Consider the following 15,513-nt stretch of genomic DNA (forward strand, 5'->3'; position numbering starts at 1 on the left):
TTCAAATTAAAGACAATGTTCATCAATAGAGTAAAAGTTGCTAGTAAGGTATATACAAATGTTGTCAAAAAGCAAGGCTCGTAAGAAGCAATACTCTAGAATCCAGCGAGAAAGTGAATGGAGGTCAGGGAAAATATTTATATGTGTTGTATTTTTTCGAGTTTTAACTAGTCGAGCCCGATTCGAACGAGTTCGAATCGGACTCGAGCCGAACATACAAAAACTCAACTCGAGCTTGTTTTTGTTAACAAGCATATTTTTGTGTACGAGCTCGAGTTCGAGTTCTTAACGAACCGAGCTCTTAGCGAGACGAGCTCGAGTCTGTATAATTGAAAGAACTGGAATTTTCCTTTTCTTGTCAAGTGACCAAACTCCATTGCTTGGACCTTCGCTACCACTCTTCTGGAATTTAAAAGTTCGAACTCATTATCTTTTTTTGATGTACGGAAGAAATAGAAGCTCGAGAATGACAAAGCAGTACTCGGGCACGTTTTCTTTTTCTTTTGTGAAAGAGTGAGTACGTTTGCTTACTTACTTTTTGTAATTTGTTTTATATTTTTAATTTCTATAAATAGAAAAGTGTATTTATTTTTTTCTATGAATGCGTTAACCCACCGATAAAATGAAAACATGTTTTGCTTATTATAGTAGTACAATATAGAGAGATATAGAGAAGTATAGACGAGATAAAGGGCCCATTTTACTCCATAGTTTCGGTTGGGCTTCGTGGCACTGGGCCTTTGAAAAACAAACAAAACACGTATCTTAAGCACGAAGACAAGAACATCACAAACATAGATTTGCCAGATAATAATACATCATGTACAGCTCAGCCCATATCTTATATTAATTAATCAATAAAAACATCTTTTCTTTGAATCTCTATCCTATAATAATAATTACATTTTCTTCTGTATTGTATATCTGTGTTTGTACATATATAGATAAAGATCGCTGTTTGTGATTAATTTAATTTGATCACCTACTTCTATCAGATTTATAGATCGAAAATCAATTCACATCTCAAAACGATGTCGTATGCTTATCTCTTCAAATACATCATTATCGGTGATACAGGTGATTTTCATCTCTCAATTCATGTATTTACAGTGAATTTTTATTATTAGTTGTATGTATTGACACTTTGTAACTGAATTGTTGTATGAATATATGTTCATGTGAAAGTTATTGTGATGTATTAGGTTAATTTGTGGAAATTGATGTTGTTGTAATAAGTTTAATGGACTATGAGGATGTGGAGAAGTTAAAAGAAGGAAGTGGAGGTTATGTTGTTGGAAATTGCGGAAAGTGGAAAATATAGATGGATTTGATGTTAGTTTTCGAGGAGGGTATAGATGGCAGACTTAAGCTGTGGTGATTTGTTTTGAGGTTGTTTCGTGTTTGTTAAGTTATAGTTCTGGTAAGCTACTTTCGTGGTATGCTTAGGTTGGTTTAATTGTCATTCGTCACTGTAGGATAAAGGAAAATTTTGTTTTGAGGTTGTTCCTACTTTCGTGGAATGCTTACGTTGGATTAATTGCCATATGTCATTGTGGGATAAAATGGTTTACTAAAGGAAATTTATGCCTCTGTAGATTTGTTTTTGGACTTTAGTATTGGAGCATTTAGGGATTACATGAAAAAAATTACGTACAATTATGAGCTTTTTAATCTATTTTGTTATCATATTTAGGGTTCGTGGATTGATTACGTTGGTCTAAGTGTAGTACGTCGCTGTAGGATCAAATGGTTCGCTAAAGGAAATGTATGTCTCGTAGATTTGTGTTGGGACATTATTATTGGAGCATTTAGGGATAACATGAACGTGTATGATTTTTTAATCTATTTTATTATCATATTTAGGATTCATATAGACCTTTTGTTGTGATGTCATCAACGTTTGTCTGCACCTAGGTTTGATCTATGGTCAAGATTATATTTTTCTCTGTTTGTATCCATCTTGGACAACTTGGTTTAAGGGTTAATCTCTTAGCGTATGATTTGAGATTGGTACTAATTAATTGGAATTTTCATGATATCGGTTCTATTCCAGTGCTATCCTTAAACTTTAGCTTTTAATCCCACCACCCTTGGATAAATGATCATTTCTTTGTCTTACACATATCTTTTAGAAAATTAAAAAATCTTCTCACAACTTAAAATTTTCTCGTAACTTGTTAGAGTCTTAATCTCCTGCTTTAGTACTCTTCTTACGCCTTTAATATTATTTCCATATTCTAATTTTAAAATATCCTCCTTTTTTTAGAAAGTGTCCAGAATTTTTAAGCTTTACTTCTGTACTTCGTTGTTTCATAATCCGCAAAGTCATAGTTTTGTATTGTTTAGGTATCTCGTGGAAAACTTGGCAGGATGATCTCATTCACGGGCAACAAATTTTTAAGTTTGAATTTTTTTTCCTTTTTTTGATTAATTTGTTTGAGGAGTTGAGTAGACTTCCATTCTTTTCTTGTTTAGGTTTGCCGGTCCCAAGGTTGGATACTTTTATTTGTAGTCAAGAGTATCATTTTCTCTCCTTGGCCATCAACCTTGGATAACAGTTAGGCAGTCCACTGCAGCTGGTAGGAACTAGGAAGTTGGAACTAATGACATGGGATTTGTACTACTGAATTGGGAGTTTCATAAGTTCCACTCTTTCTATTTTACCATGAATACAATTTTATGCTTCAGATCGAATCCAACCAGCCTAGGGATGAATGATCATTTCTTCTTCCTACTTACATCTGCAGAAGTGTTTTCGTGAAAAATTTGCACCCTCCCATTACTTTACTCCCCCCTTCTTCATGCTCTTCCTCCACCTTTAGTTTCCTTAACATGTTCTCACTTTATTCCTATGTCTCATTCCAGTCCCTCTAACCAAATGGAGTATTATTGTATTAGTAATGAATAATTGTTTGAAATAGATGATGGACGTGTGCAAGTGGTTCATATTTGTTTTACTCACTGCTCTTTTGCTAAATAGTTTTACTCACTGTTATGCAGGAGTTGGTAAATCATGTCTTCTTCTGCAGTTTACGGACAAGCGTTTTCAGCCAGTCCATGATCTGACAATTGGAGTTGAATTTGGGGCCAGAATGATCACAATCGAGAACAAACCAATAAAGTTGCAAATTTGGGACACGGTTAGTTGCCTTCTTGTTATTTCCTTAGGGTTCTTTCCGTTTGATTTGGCATATGGCAAATTTAAAGAATGTCAAATCTTGAGTACCTGCACTTTTAAATATCAAACAAACTATGGACCCACCAGGACCTAAGTTTGTCCCTTGATAGCGGTCACGTGTTTTCTTTATACTCAGTTGTCTATTACGTGCGGCTCTATCCCATCTTTGTTTTCCGCTTTTGCTTTTTAGAGTCTTCATATATATTTTCCCAGACATTGGCATTCATTTATTACCTTTTATGCAAAAACAAAATAAGAAAATGTCTTAATTTTTTTAAATTATTATTAAAATATTATTTATTAGGAATAGGGAAGATTTTGAACGTTTTTGGTAGTTATCTATTAGGAAGTGTCATAATTATACAAATATTTCTTTTTATCAATGATCGGCTTGTGCTCTTATATTAGGAGATGTAATCAGCTTACTCGACTTACTCTTATTCCAATTTTGAAACATGAACTATTAAAGTTATATAAGTATTCACTTTGTGAGAATTGTCTGTCTTGAGAAGAACCTGGTACATTTTTCCAAACTCGGTACCTTTGACCTTGCCTAATGTTCATTTTACTCTTATAATATTCTTGGAACTTAATTGTTTAGCAACTTGCAATCTGACACTTTCTTATTAGCTTACGGACAATTTTGAAATTAATGTACAAGTCATGCAATTATTTATATTAGCAATAATACATTTAAATAAAATTAGGATTCTTTTGAGTAGCGTATTTGGTATTAGAGGATAAGGCAGCAAGTTGATTTACATCTTAAAACATGTTTCTAATTAGGTCCTTGGTTATTGTGATTTGCTTGTAGGCTGGTCAAGAATCATTTAGGTCTATCACAAGGTCTTACTACAGAGGTGCTGCAGGTGCACTGCTGGTTTATGATATCACCAGGTAATTTCTTTTTGGCTAGAAAGAAGTTGATATACTTGGTTTGAAGTTTATATATTTTAGCTTTCTGTTGTTGAGTTCTTGTGCATGCTCATGTACATTGATAGTTCTATCTGGAAGTATGAATCTTGTAAATTGTAATTTCTATTTTATAATGTCGTAATATTCCTAGCCACCAACAATTCCCTTTTAAAATTTATGCCATAACTTGAATGCTGTGAAACTTAAAGATAAAAAGTTTCATCCAAACACAAGTACTAAAGCATTTGATTTTCAAACATAGATGAAATTAGTTGTTCGTCAATATTAGGATAGAAAACTAGGCACCATTGTCAAAATATAATATCATTGACCTCACTCCAATTGTCGATACATATATCCATTCTTCTACTTTCCGAATTTTATGTATGGGCAACAAGGGAAAATTGTGACTTGCAATGGGCTAATGGGTTCTCTAGAATAACTGTGGTGCGCCTTTCTTTAATCTCTACCATGGTTATACCAAATATGTAAGGGGGAGGAACCAAGTACTAAAAAATAAATTAAAAAGAGCCCATGACAGAGTTTTCTATGGCCCTATGATATAATGATTCAAAACTTTTCCAGTGTCAGTTCTAATATATCGCTGTACAGATACTTTACATTGTAAAACTCAGTCTTGAACAATAGAAGACATAGTGGAAATCTATGATAACATTCAAATCCTTTAAAAGATATTTTAAGTTTTCATATGTTTTTGCCTTTGAGAGGGAAGTTTTGTGGAATCATATGTCTGAGCATAATGATTGAACGTTTCCTTTCATCAGAGGGTATCAGTTATAGTTGTGATATATAGTCTTTTGTAGAGAGTAAAATTCTTGAGATAACATCTATGTGACCACGGTAAAGTTACTATCAATTATCAAAATATCTTTATTATTGAAAACTGAAATGCCCTTTGTAAAATTGACTTTAATGCACTCTTAGCTAATCAAGTAACTACTGATATTCATTGTCTTAACAAGTTTATACTAATGTTTAGACTATTTCCAATATAAGAACAGTACAAAGAAAGTTGTACATGTACTTGGGGAAGGAAGCCCAAGTCCCTTCAAGTTTTTTTTAAAGATTGTCCGGTATTTCACAAGTAGATATTATGCAATATTAGTGGTGCAAAAATGTTCCATCGTAGAACTTGTATATTAGATAGTTAAACACGCTTGTACCTTTAGTGAAGATATGGGTAAATCATTTAATGACTGATTGTACCTGTTGTAAAAGATTTTTTGTCATTGAATTGCTGCATTTGCAAACTGCCAATGGTTTCTGATAGGAATAAAAGCTTACTATTTATGTGTTTCAAAATTTAGGAGAGAGACTTTCAATCATCTTGCAAGCTGGTTGGAGGATGCTAGGCAGCATGCAAATGCAAATATGACAATTATGCTTATAGGAAATAAATCTGATCTTGCTCATAGAAGAGCTGTAAGCACTGAGGAAGGGGAACAGTTTGCCAAGGAACATGGCTTAATTTTTATGGAGGCCTCTGCAAAAACTGCTCAAAATGTCGAGGAAGTATATCTCTCATTCGTTTGCTTGGACGGACTTTGTACCATGATATATGTCTTTTTGTGTTCACTCTTTTTATCTAATATAACATTATTTCACAGGCATTTATAAGCACTGCAGCAACAATTCATAAGAAGATCCAGGATGGGATATTTGACGTATCAAATGAGGCAAGTCTTCTTATTTATGTTTTTGTTCATTTAGGATATAAATGTACATGGGAACTTTGCATCTGTCAGCTGGTGATTCTTAAATTTGGGGCAGTTTAACTTCTGAAACCTGTGTAATAAATCAAGTGGTAGTTCACTTGGAATGTTTTGTGGTTGCTCATATAGTCATAATTTTGTATTTTTCTGCAGTCTTATGGGATAAAAGTTGGATACGGTGGCATCCAAGGGCCATCAGGAGGAAGAGATGGTTCGGTTTCTCAAGCAGGTGGATGTTGCAGTTAAATATCATACAAAGTTTGTTTTTTCATGGAACAAATGTTAAGGCTGAAACTAGAAACTGGTCATTGATTGTTGAACCAGTCCCTTAGTTTGATGATTGTTTGCTTGTGGGTTTTATGGATCTTGATAGGCTGTTGCTATGTAATTAAGTTTGGGTTTGGATATGCCCAAGGGCAAAGATTTACTATGTTACATGTTTATTCCATATCACTATAAACTGTAAACTTTGTACATTTAAATGTTATTTAATGTTTGAACGTTTTGTTTAACAAAGTATATTGCATGCTTTCATTTTATTTTATTTTTTGTATCCAAAAAATCAGGCACGGCTGGTTTGAGTTGAGACAATCAGATTGTTGAGAGTAGCAGACAATATTTTGTGTAATAGTTGAAAAAATTGATACGTAATAGATGCAAGAGAGTACAGCAAATAACAAGAAAAAAGAAATGATGTTGGAGCATATAAACGGATATATAAAAATTGACGATTTAGCAGTTACTATTTTAATTAACCGATTTTCTAAAATTAGATGCAATAAAATAATTATGACTTAATGTGACATAAACATGATATCAAACAAACAAGTTATCAAACCTTATGAAAGTGGAAACATAGCCTCAAGTTATGAGAATTTCAAATTACATCCCAATACATGTAATTTGAAATGATAAGAAGTTCATTTAAGGTCGGAATCAAGTGATTCAAGCCTCTCCCTTCTCAATTTATACACACGCAGATATATGCCGCTCTTTTTCTCCCTGATCGCAAAGGTGCAACACTCTCTCTGCCTATCTCTCTTATTCTCTCTCTCCATGAATATGTGTGTACATATATCTCGATTTTATACGTACTTCTTCGTTTTTTATTGTTTCAATTTGATGTATGAAATCATTGGTTTGATTTTTTTGAATTAAAGACATGAACAATTGAATATCGATGTCTTCGATTTAATTTGGGGATATGGATAATACGTGTTTTATATGTAATGTGTTTGTTGCTGCCTTATGTAGCTGTTATATGTGTATGTACGCTTGTGTTGCAGAGACTTAATTATTATTAACATTCCGTTTCTAAAAAACAGTGTAGTTAATTTGAGGGTCTAGATTATACGTGTTCGATATGTTATTTGTTTGTTGATGCCTTATATATAGCTGTTATATGTGTATGTACGTTTGTGTTGCAGTGACTTAATTGTTATTAACATTCCGAATATAAAATATGTGTAGTACTATGTCTGATGAAGTGAGTGCTCGAGATTTTCGAAAACGTTTGAAGGATAGTGATGAAGATATGAAGTTGGTCACAATAGTTGCAAGCTTTATTGTAGTAGTAGCGGCAGCATCATATGTTTAAATGAACAGGGCGAAGGAGGTGACGTGGAATGAGTGTGAACGCTCTCAAGTTAGAGCTACATGGATGAGCACTTTAAAAAATGAAACGAAGTGGCGAGAGTAACTACATCTTGACATACGTTGTTTTGACACATTGTGTCATCTTTTACAATCTAAAGGGGGGCTAGTTACTAGTAGAAATGTCACGGTGAAAGAAGTTGTGGCGCAATTTCTTCATTTTCTTGCACATGATTTGAAAAATAGAACAATACAAGCTCTCTTTGCACGTTCAGGAGAAACCGTGAGCCATCAATTTCATGTAGTACTCAAATATGTTTTAAAGCTTGGAGAGCATTATATCAAGGGAGTGGATCATACTACTAATTATGCGCATGACAACAAATGAAAGTGGTTTGAGGTATATTCATGTAACATTTATGTTTAGAATTCTTATGGGTACCGTTATTGATATATAGGATATGTGTAGGGTGTTGTTGGAACTCTTGATGGGACACACATCAAAATGATAGTCCCTATCGATGATCGAGCAAGATATCGAGATAGGAAGGGAGATACTAGCACCAATGTTCTGGCCACATGTGATCTAAATCTTCGTTTCACATATGTGTTGCCTGGTTGGGAAGGATCTGCATCAGATCCTCGGATTCTTCGTGATGCTCTTCGAAGGCCTAATAGTTTAAGAGTGCCTAGAAGTAAGAGTTATTATATTATAATATTAGTAGTTAATTTTGGAAACTTGAAAGTATAAATCTAATAAATATATAATGTGTGCAGATAAGTACTTTCTCGTGGATTTGGGATATACTAATTGTAAAGGTTTTTTAACGCCTTATAAGAAAACTAGAGATCATTTGAATTTGTGGTGAGGGAACACTCCAACAAATTATATGGAGCTTTTTAACTTGAGGCACTCATCCGCTAGAAATACGATTGAAAGGGCATTTGGGTTGTTAAAGAAACGTTGGAGGATACTTAGAGATGCAAGCTTCTTCCCAAAAAAATTCAAATTTGTATCATTAATGCTTGTTTCATTCTTCATAACTTCTTAATGGAAGAAAATTTGGAAGAAACAACATATTTGTAAGAGGTAGAACAAGAGTTAGAACGTATGGAAGGAGTTGATCAGGAAGATGAAGAGAATGATTTTATTTCAACTGCTCGATCTACGAACGTGTGGACCGAATTTAGAGATCAACTTGCCAAAACAATGTTTGAAGATTATGTTGCGCGGAGGACGGGGGCTACATGAAAATGAAAATTTATTTTTTGAAGTGTTTAAAACTATATGTACTGGTTGATATTAGAATTGGTTGACTTTACCTTTTGAAGTATTTATGTTGTAACTGCGTGTAAGATGAATTTAAACATTGCAGAAGGTTTCAAGTCTTAGTTTTGGATTATGTCTTCTGATTTATTATTTAAATATTTCTGTTGTACTTTTACAATGTTAGGGTTGTTAATTTTTAAGTACATATGGTTGTTTATAATGTTATTTCAGAAGATTTGTCATATTTTTTATTCCTCTATATTATGGATGCATTTTTTGTTTCTAATTCAGCTAGAATTGTTCCTATGTTCGTAAATATCTACATTCTTTCTGATCTTAGTGTCACAATCTAGTATCACATTTTAGATTGTAAATTAGCTTTTGTATACATAATCAGAGCAATACAGTATGTAGTTACATGGAAATTAATCAATATTATCTTCATTCTTGTTTATTTAATAGGACTTGTGGAAGCATATGTATTTAGTCCAGGTAGCATACAGCTGCCACTTTGTCCATTTGCAGATGAATGTTTTGTTGAGAATATATGTGACACTATCATCCAGTATCATTTCATTCTGGTTATAGTTTATTTGTTGTTTATAAATTCTCAAGTTGGTCTGGTAAAAGGCGTCAGGTAAATTTGAATGTATTGACCAAACACAGGACTTTGTCTTTTTGACTTGCAGATATCTATCTATTAGAAAAATGGACATAAAAAAAGCTTGGAAACTTCTTAGTCCAAACTCCAGCCTTATATTTACCTTAGTTTCTGATCTTAAAACACAATGAATGCATAATTTATTTTGTATGTCTACTTTTACATTTTGAAACTGCATAATTTGATGGGCTTTTAAATGACTTACATCTGCCTTACTCTTAGACTTTTGATTTACTGATTTATTCATGTTTTTCACTTTAGCAATGGCAAGACAAGGAAAAGAACATGTGGTTCCACCACCTCCTCCTGCTCGGAAGAGTTATAATTCTTGGAATTCGATAATGGACACCATACTTACTTCTACATTATATCAGCAAATAAATAAAGGAAATAAAAGCGATGGGAATTTTAAACAGCAAGCCTACCAAGCGGTGGCTGACAAGTTGAGAGTCGAACTGAACATAATTTTGTCAGCTGCTCATGTCAAGAACCGGATTAAAGTGTGGAAAAAGCACTATACAGTGATAACTGAAATTTGAAATCACACTAAATTTAGGTGGGATGAAGAACGGAAGATGTTGGTCATACCCATCGAAGAACTTGAAGATTGGAAGAACTACTGTAAGGTAATATATCTGTCCAATCATCAATATAGTTTTTAATTCTTCATGTTCTATTTGGTGTACATATGTTGTTATAAGCGAAGTAGTTAATTACGTATCCTAGGACTGTACTAAGATTGGCTTATAGGTACTTGAGAACTTTATGTGAGTTCTGACCTCAGTTTAGCCACCATTAATCTGATCCAGTTGAACAGTTCTTTTATCTACATAAGGCTCTAGTTCTTTTATAATTAAAACCTAAACAAAAAGTAACACCTTTAAAGATGAAATTTTATTACATAACAACTGTTATACTATAAATAACACAAACAAGTTGAGAGTCGAACTGAACATAATTTTGTCAGCTGCTCATGTCAAGAACCGGATCAAAGTGTGGAAAAAGCACTATTCAGTGATAACTGAAATCTGAAATCACACTAAATTTAGGTGGGATGAAGAACGGAAGATGTTGGTCATACCCGTCGAAGAACTTGAAGATTGGAAGAACTACTGTAAGGTAATATATTTGTCCAATCATCAGTATAGTTTTTAATTCTTCATGTTCTATTTGGTGTACATATGTTGTTATAAGTGAAGTAGCTAATTATGTATCCTAGGACTGTACTAAGATTGGCTTATAGGTACTTGAGAACTTTGTGTGAGTTCCGACCTCAGTTTAGCCACCATTAATCTAATCCAGTTGAACAGTTCTTTTATCTACATAAGGCTCTAGTTCTTTTATAGTTAAAACCTAAACAAAAAGTAACACCTTTTAAGATGAAATTTTATTACATAACAACTGCTATACTATAAATAACACAAACCAATTAAAGAGCAGAGTTTAAATCCAACAGAGAAAACTCATTGGACCAGTTATACTTCCTAATACACTCTGAGGAAATTTCAGCCACATGGATGCAAAATTAATGGAAAACAGTTGTACATATGCACATGACTGGATGAAACATACATAATTTATGGCAACATAAATTCTACAGTTTGAGGCAGTGTCTAAAGTAGAAGGAAAAATTGAAAAAAGCCACAACATCCAGCCCCATATTTAATCAAAAAAGATTGAGGAAAAATTAAGAGTTGAAGACACTGAATAATTTTTCTTAACTGCGGATGTAATGCTAAATCTGAAATTTTTTGGCTGCAATTTTCAGGTACTGTGCTGCAATACTTTGCTTCTGCTGGATTGTTTTTGTTTTTGCCACAATTTTAGAATTTTTCAAGTTCAATTTAGCGTTGCTGCCAAGCATGAATTTTATTTGATTTTGCTGCAATACTTAACTTAGCCTAATTTTCTGGTACATGTTTGACTATAATTTTGTTTAATCGTTAGAAGTTCGTAGTTCAGCAGGTCACGGGAAAAAGCTATTGTTTTGCTTCTTTCATATCTTATTTTTCATTGAGTTAGTCTACCTGGATTACATGTTCAAGATGGCATAGTAATTTCACTTTAGAGTTTCTTATCCCATCATTATGTGCTTTGCAATGACGACAGATACTTGACAGTCGGCAATAACGACATATACTTGTCAGTCGCAAATGCTGCTGTCTTTTTTCTGTTATTGCTGCTGCAAAAAAATAAGCTGGATTGGCAAAAACACTAAAATCTAAATTGTTTTTAGATGCAAACTGGTTCTTCAGATTGGTACATTTTGGCCAGTGGGTTAGTCAGGTTCAGTATTCAGATACCTTGTTATGTCATTCAGATTTTTCTAATATTGAATAAATCAAAAAATCTGGACTGCAGATTTGCTTTTTGCCTAATTTCTATATGCTGAATTTATGCAGAAATTCTTTAACTGTTATTAATTTGTATTTCTGCAGCAAAAAAGTTTCCAGTAATCGAAGAATATTTGGGTCTGTGGTAGATGTGGTTGTTGGGTTCTTCTTTTTGGGAGGCATGATCCTGAAATAAGAGTTATGTCAAAACATATATGAATGATGAAATCATTCGAGGGTATCGCATGGCATTCTTATTTACATATGAGGTCAAGTTTCAAATTAAACAGATATGGTGATACATATGAAGGCGTAAAATAACAGTTGAGAGCAATTGGAACGATAGTGCATAATATTTGAAATTTAAAGGTCACAATACATAGGATTAGGAAAAAGTCTGATTCTAGGAACAACATGCTTATTTAAAGGAAACAACTGGGAATTCTACGAAGTCTGATAGTACAACAACATGAAAAGGTAAATAATGGAAAGAACTAAGGCTCCACTCCATCAGAACGGGGCTTGGTAGTCTTCTCCTCTCGAAGCATCTTCACAATGCTCTGGAGCTCATCTGCCGCCATCTGGATAACATACTGGCTGGTGCGGTCTCGGTGCGATGGCATATCCTCAAGCTTAGTGTTGACGTACTGAACCAAAGTCTCAAGTCTCGCAGTCATCTGCTCCTTGGGCTTCCCTTCATAGTTTCGGCTGTCCGGGTACACGTTCTTCAGTCGGTCTATCAGTCGGTCGTACTTGCCCTGAAGCATGTCAAACTATCGCCTCAACTCAGCATGCACGGAGAAAGTAATAGTGTCGTCCGACCCAGAGGATGACGAGGAATGCGCCCTTTGCTGATAAACCAATAAGAGGAGTATTAATAATAAATTTACTTAACCTACTCTCTCGCATATTATCTATAACCTATACATATATCCTATAACCTATTTGGGCTGTCCAGGGACTCTAAACCGTAGCTCTGATACCAAAACCTGTCACACCCCCAACTTAACAAATAAAATAAAAATAACTATTACAATATTTAAAAGAAAGTAAACATAACTGAATCCAAGATCTTACAGTTTAGGGTTTGGAACAGCCCAACACTACCATCTTTTACAACTGATTTTAATATCGAGTCCTCACACAAAACTATCTCTTATTCTACCTGAGCTCGGACATACGAATCGGCATCACAGGTCTTACGTGCTGTCTACTTGAATCTAACCATAGCTGCTAGCTGTAATATCAGGGTAAAGCAAGGAGTGAGCCAAATGCTCAACAAGTGCTAGACAATACGATACAAAACATAAATCAAGATATATATTAAAGAATGACAATGTGAAGACATAACCAATAATAACAAGAGATAAAACTTTGGGTGATGGCATCATTTGCTTGTATCAAAACATTTTCAAAATCATATCTTAATCAAAATCATTTTATGACGCTACGGATTACAGCCGGTGATCAGCCGCGAAGTAATCCCGAACCTCGCTGGGTTCTAAAACATTAATGGGATCCCTAGGAAACTTTTAAGCCTACAATATAAGTGTGGAAAGGACTCGCGTCTCAGTCCAGATCCACTATTCAAAGAAAACATTTATCCCCCTTTGGGACTGAAAATCCACATTTTAATCATTTCATAAACTGATGCCGATTTATAACAAAATCTCTTAAGTAGTAAACATTTTTATCAAGGGATTATAGATCAACTTGAAACACTGGAAATATGTCACAAAATCTCAAGGCCATGATCCACTAGACTTTACTATATTAAGGTAATTGAGAGGTTTCCATAAACAAGAACTTTGACAAGGAAATTTAGCAAGGCTATTGGATAATATCAAAGAGTAATGCCAAACTAGGCTTAAAGAAATGGTTTTCGACGAGGTACAAGTGCTAGAACATCAAGAAGATAAGCTTCATGAATACTAAGGGTGTTAGGGTATGAAGAAATGATCTTTAGCTCAAGGTATATCAGGATTGTCAAACTTTAGGGTAAGAAAGAGGGGTATTAATCAATTATGGACAACTTTGATGAATATATGGCTTTTAGGTATCAAGGTAAAGTTTCTATAGGGGTTCAAGCATCAGGGTGAGATATCAATACTTTAGGAATCATTAGCATGTTAATCAAGAGGATCAATCAATTATTATAACAACTTTTTATTTTATCAGGGCATTCCAATTACTTTGATGTACTAGCGTGATACGACTTTTGATCTACTTGCAATATGTACTTGAGGGTTCAAGGCATTTCTATATAATTCAAAGATAGACGTAAGAATCGCTTGTTTCACATATATCAAAATGACTCAGGATAATCGCATCAATATATATATGAACTAATTGTTACACATTTGCAGTGAATACGAAGATAGGTTGAATCACTTGCCTTGAGAAAGGCCGGTCTGGTCTGGCTGGTAGGAGCAACTGGAAGTTTCACTCGACCTTTATGGCAAGTTTACCCTCGTCTCGAGATCCTACATAAATAATAATAATCCTCATTATAATATATTCTCACCAACTTAACCTATTTACAACACAAATGGCACTTAGGCCTATATGCACGCAATTTATATTCACCTTATAAATATAATTGTACACATAGCCACATATACTCACATATCATATTTTAATACCAAATAATATCACACACACCATAATTCAACACTAGGCTTGGATGATCTCGACTCACAACTTAAGTCACTTGGTCGCTAAACTAGACAAAGTCTCTAAATTTTGGCTTTCTTGCTCAATATGCCTTTACTTAACTATCCAAAACCTATTGACCCTCACTTGGGCCTTTAATTCTAATGGCTTTATACTATCTTGCAACCATAGTGGTCAACCTAGATCTCACTCCTAAGTGTTCTAAAACTATGTACTAAGTGAAAGTGCTTACTGGAGTAAATTTCAGAATGACATCTATGGTTTCTTGAGTGCATTAGACACTCTTAAACTACAAGTTTACCTCCAAAACTTCTACACTAGACTCTTCTGACCATAAGGCATCTCCCAAACTTGATGTGGCTCAAGGGCCTATCTTGGGCCTCCTTGGGCCTAAGCTTAAAGTCCATGGTTCCCCTGTTTTTCTGGGCAGAAAACGCCCTGACTTGAACTAACTTGTGACACATGGTTCTAACTCATATCTTATAAACTATGGCTGGAAAAACTCCTCTGACACTCCCTCTAACTACGGCCCAACAGGGCCTAATGAGGGCCTACCCATGACATGGTCAAAACTTCCTATTTCTAAGTTGCAACAAAACTGTCCCCTGCTGGACAGATTTTGTGATTTCACTTGTGCACCTAACCAAACGACTTATAAACCTCCAACAAACACCTAAAACCTTTTATATACTCCTAGTGCTAGCTTCTGGTGGTTTGGGTCTCAAAGTGCACAACAAATGCTCATTCAAAACTTCCCCATAAACTAGTGCATCAAATCTGGAAAAATGCAAACACCAACTAATCCCTTTCCACCTTAACTCCTACTTAATGACCAAGCACCCAACTCTTTCCAAAGCAAACCTAGTGTCTTAATGTCCTAAAATAGTGCCTCAACAGAAGGGGAGATCATCCATGCCCAAGAATTAACAACATGCAACTAAAAAATATAATATGCAACTCATGGAAAACACATAACAAGATTTTGGCTAGGCATAAAGTTTAAATGCTTACAAATTCGGCTTGTACCTATTACTCATCCTTAATAATCAAGAAATATAACTTCTTTTAACTATTAATAAGAAATTTATCATGGAACAATCTATTTTAAGCACACATATTTCGAATTTATAGATTTTTAGACATAACAACATGATTTC

The 15,513-nt window shown here is 34.3% G+C and overlaps 1 protein-coding gene across 1 annotated transcript; it reads left to right on the forward strand.

Moving 5' to 3' along the window:
- Positions 1 to 807: 807 nt before the first annotated feature.
- On the forward strand, positions 808 to 6,345 carry LOC141708399 (ras-related protein RABB1c-like). Its single transcript, XM_074512012.1, has 6 exons — positions 808 to 1,077; positions 3,001 to 3,140; positions 3,993 to 4,075; positions 5,422 to 5,626; positions 5,722 to 5,790; positions 5,980 to 6,345. Exons 1-6 carry the CDS (start codon positions 1,032 to 1,034, stop codon positions 6,070 to 6,072), a joined length of 636 nt encoding a protein of 211 aa, XP_074368113.1. The 5' UTR covers positions 808 to 1,031; the 3' UTR covers positions 6,073 to 6,345.
- The last annotated feature ends 9,168 nt before the right edge of the window (positions 6,346 to 15,513 follow it).

This window comes from Apium graveolens, chromosome 2, assembly GCF_009905375.1.
Source record: "Apium graveolens cultivar Ventura chromosome 2, ASM990537v1, whole genome shotgun sequence".
Taxonomy (NCBI): Eukaryota; Viridiplantae; Streptophyta; class Magnoliopsida; order Apiales; family Apiaceae; genus Apium; species Apium graveolens.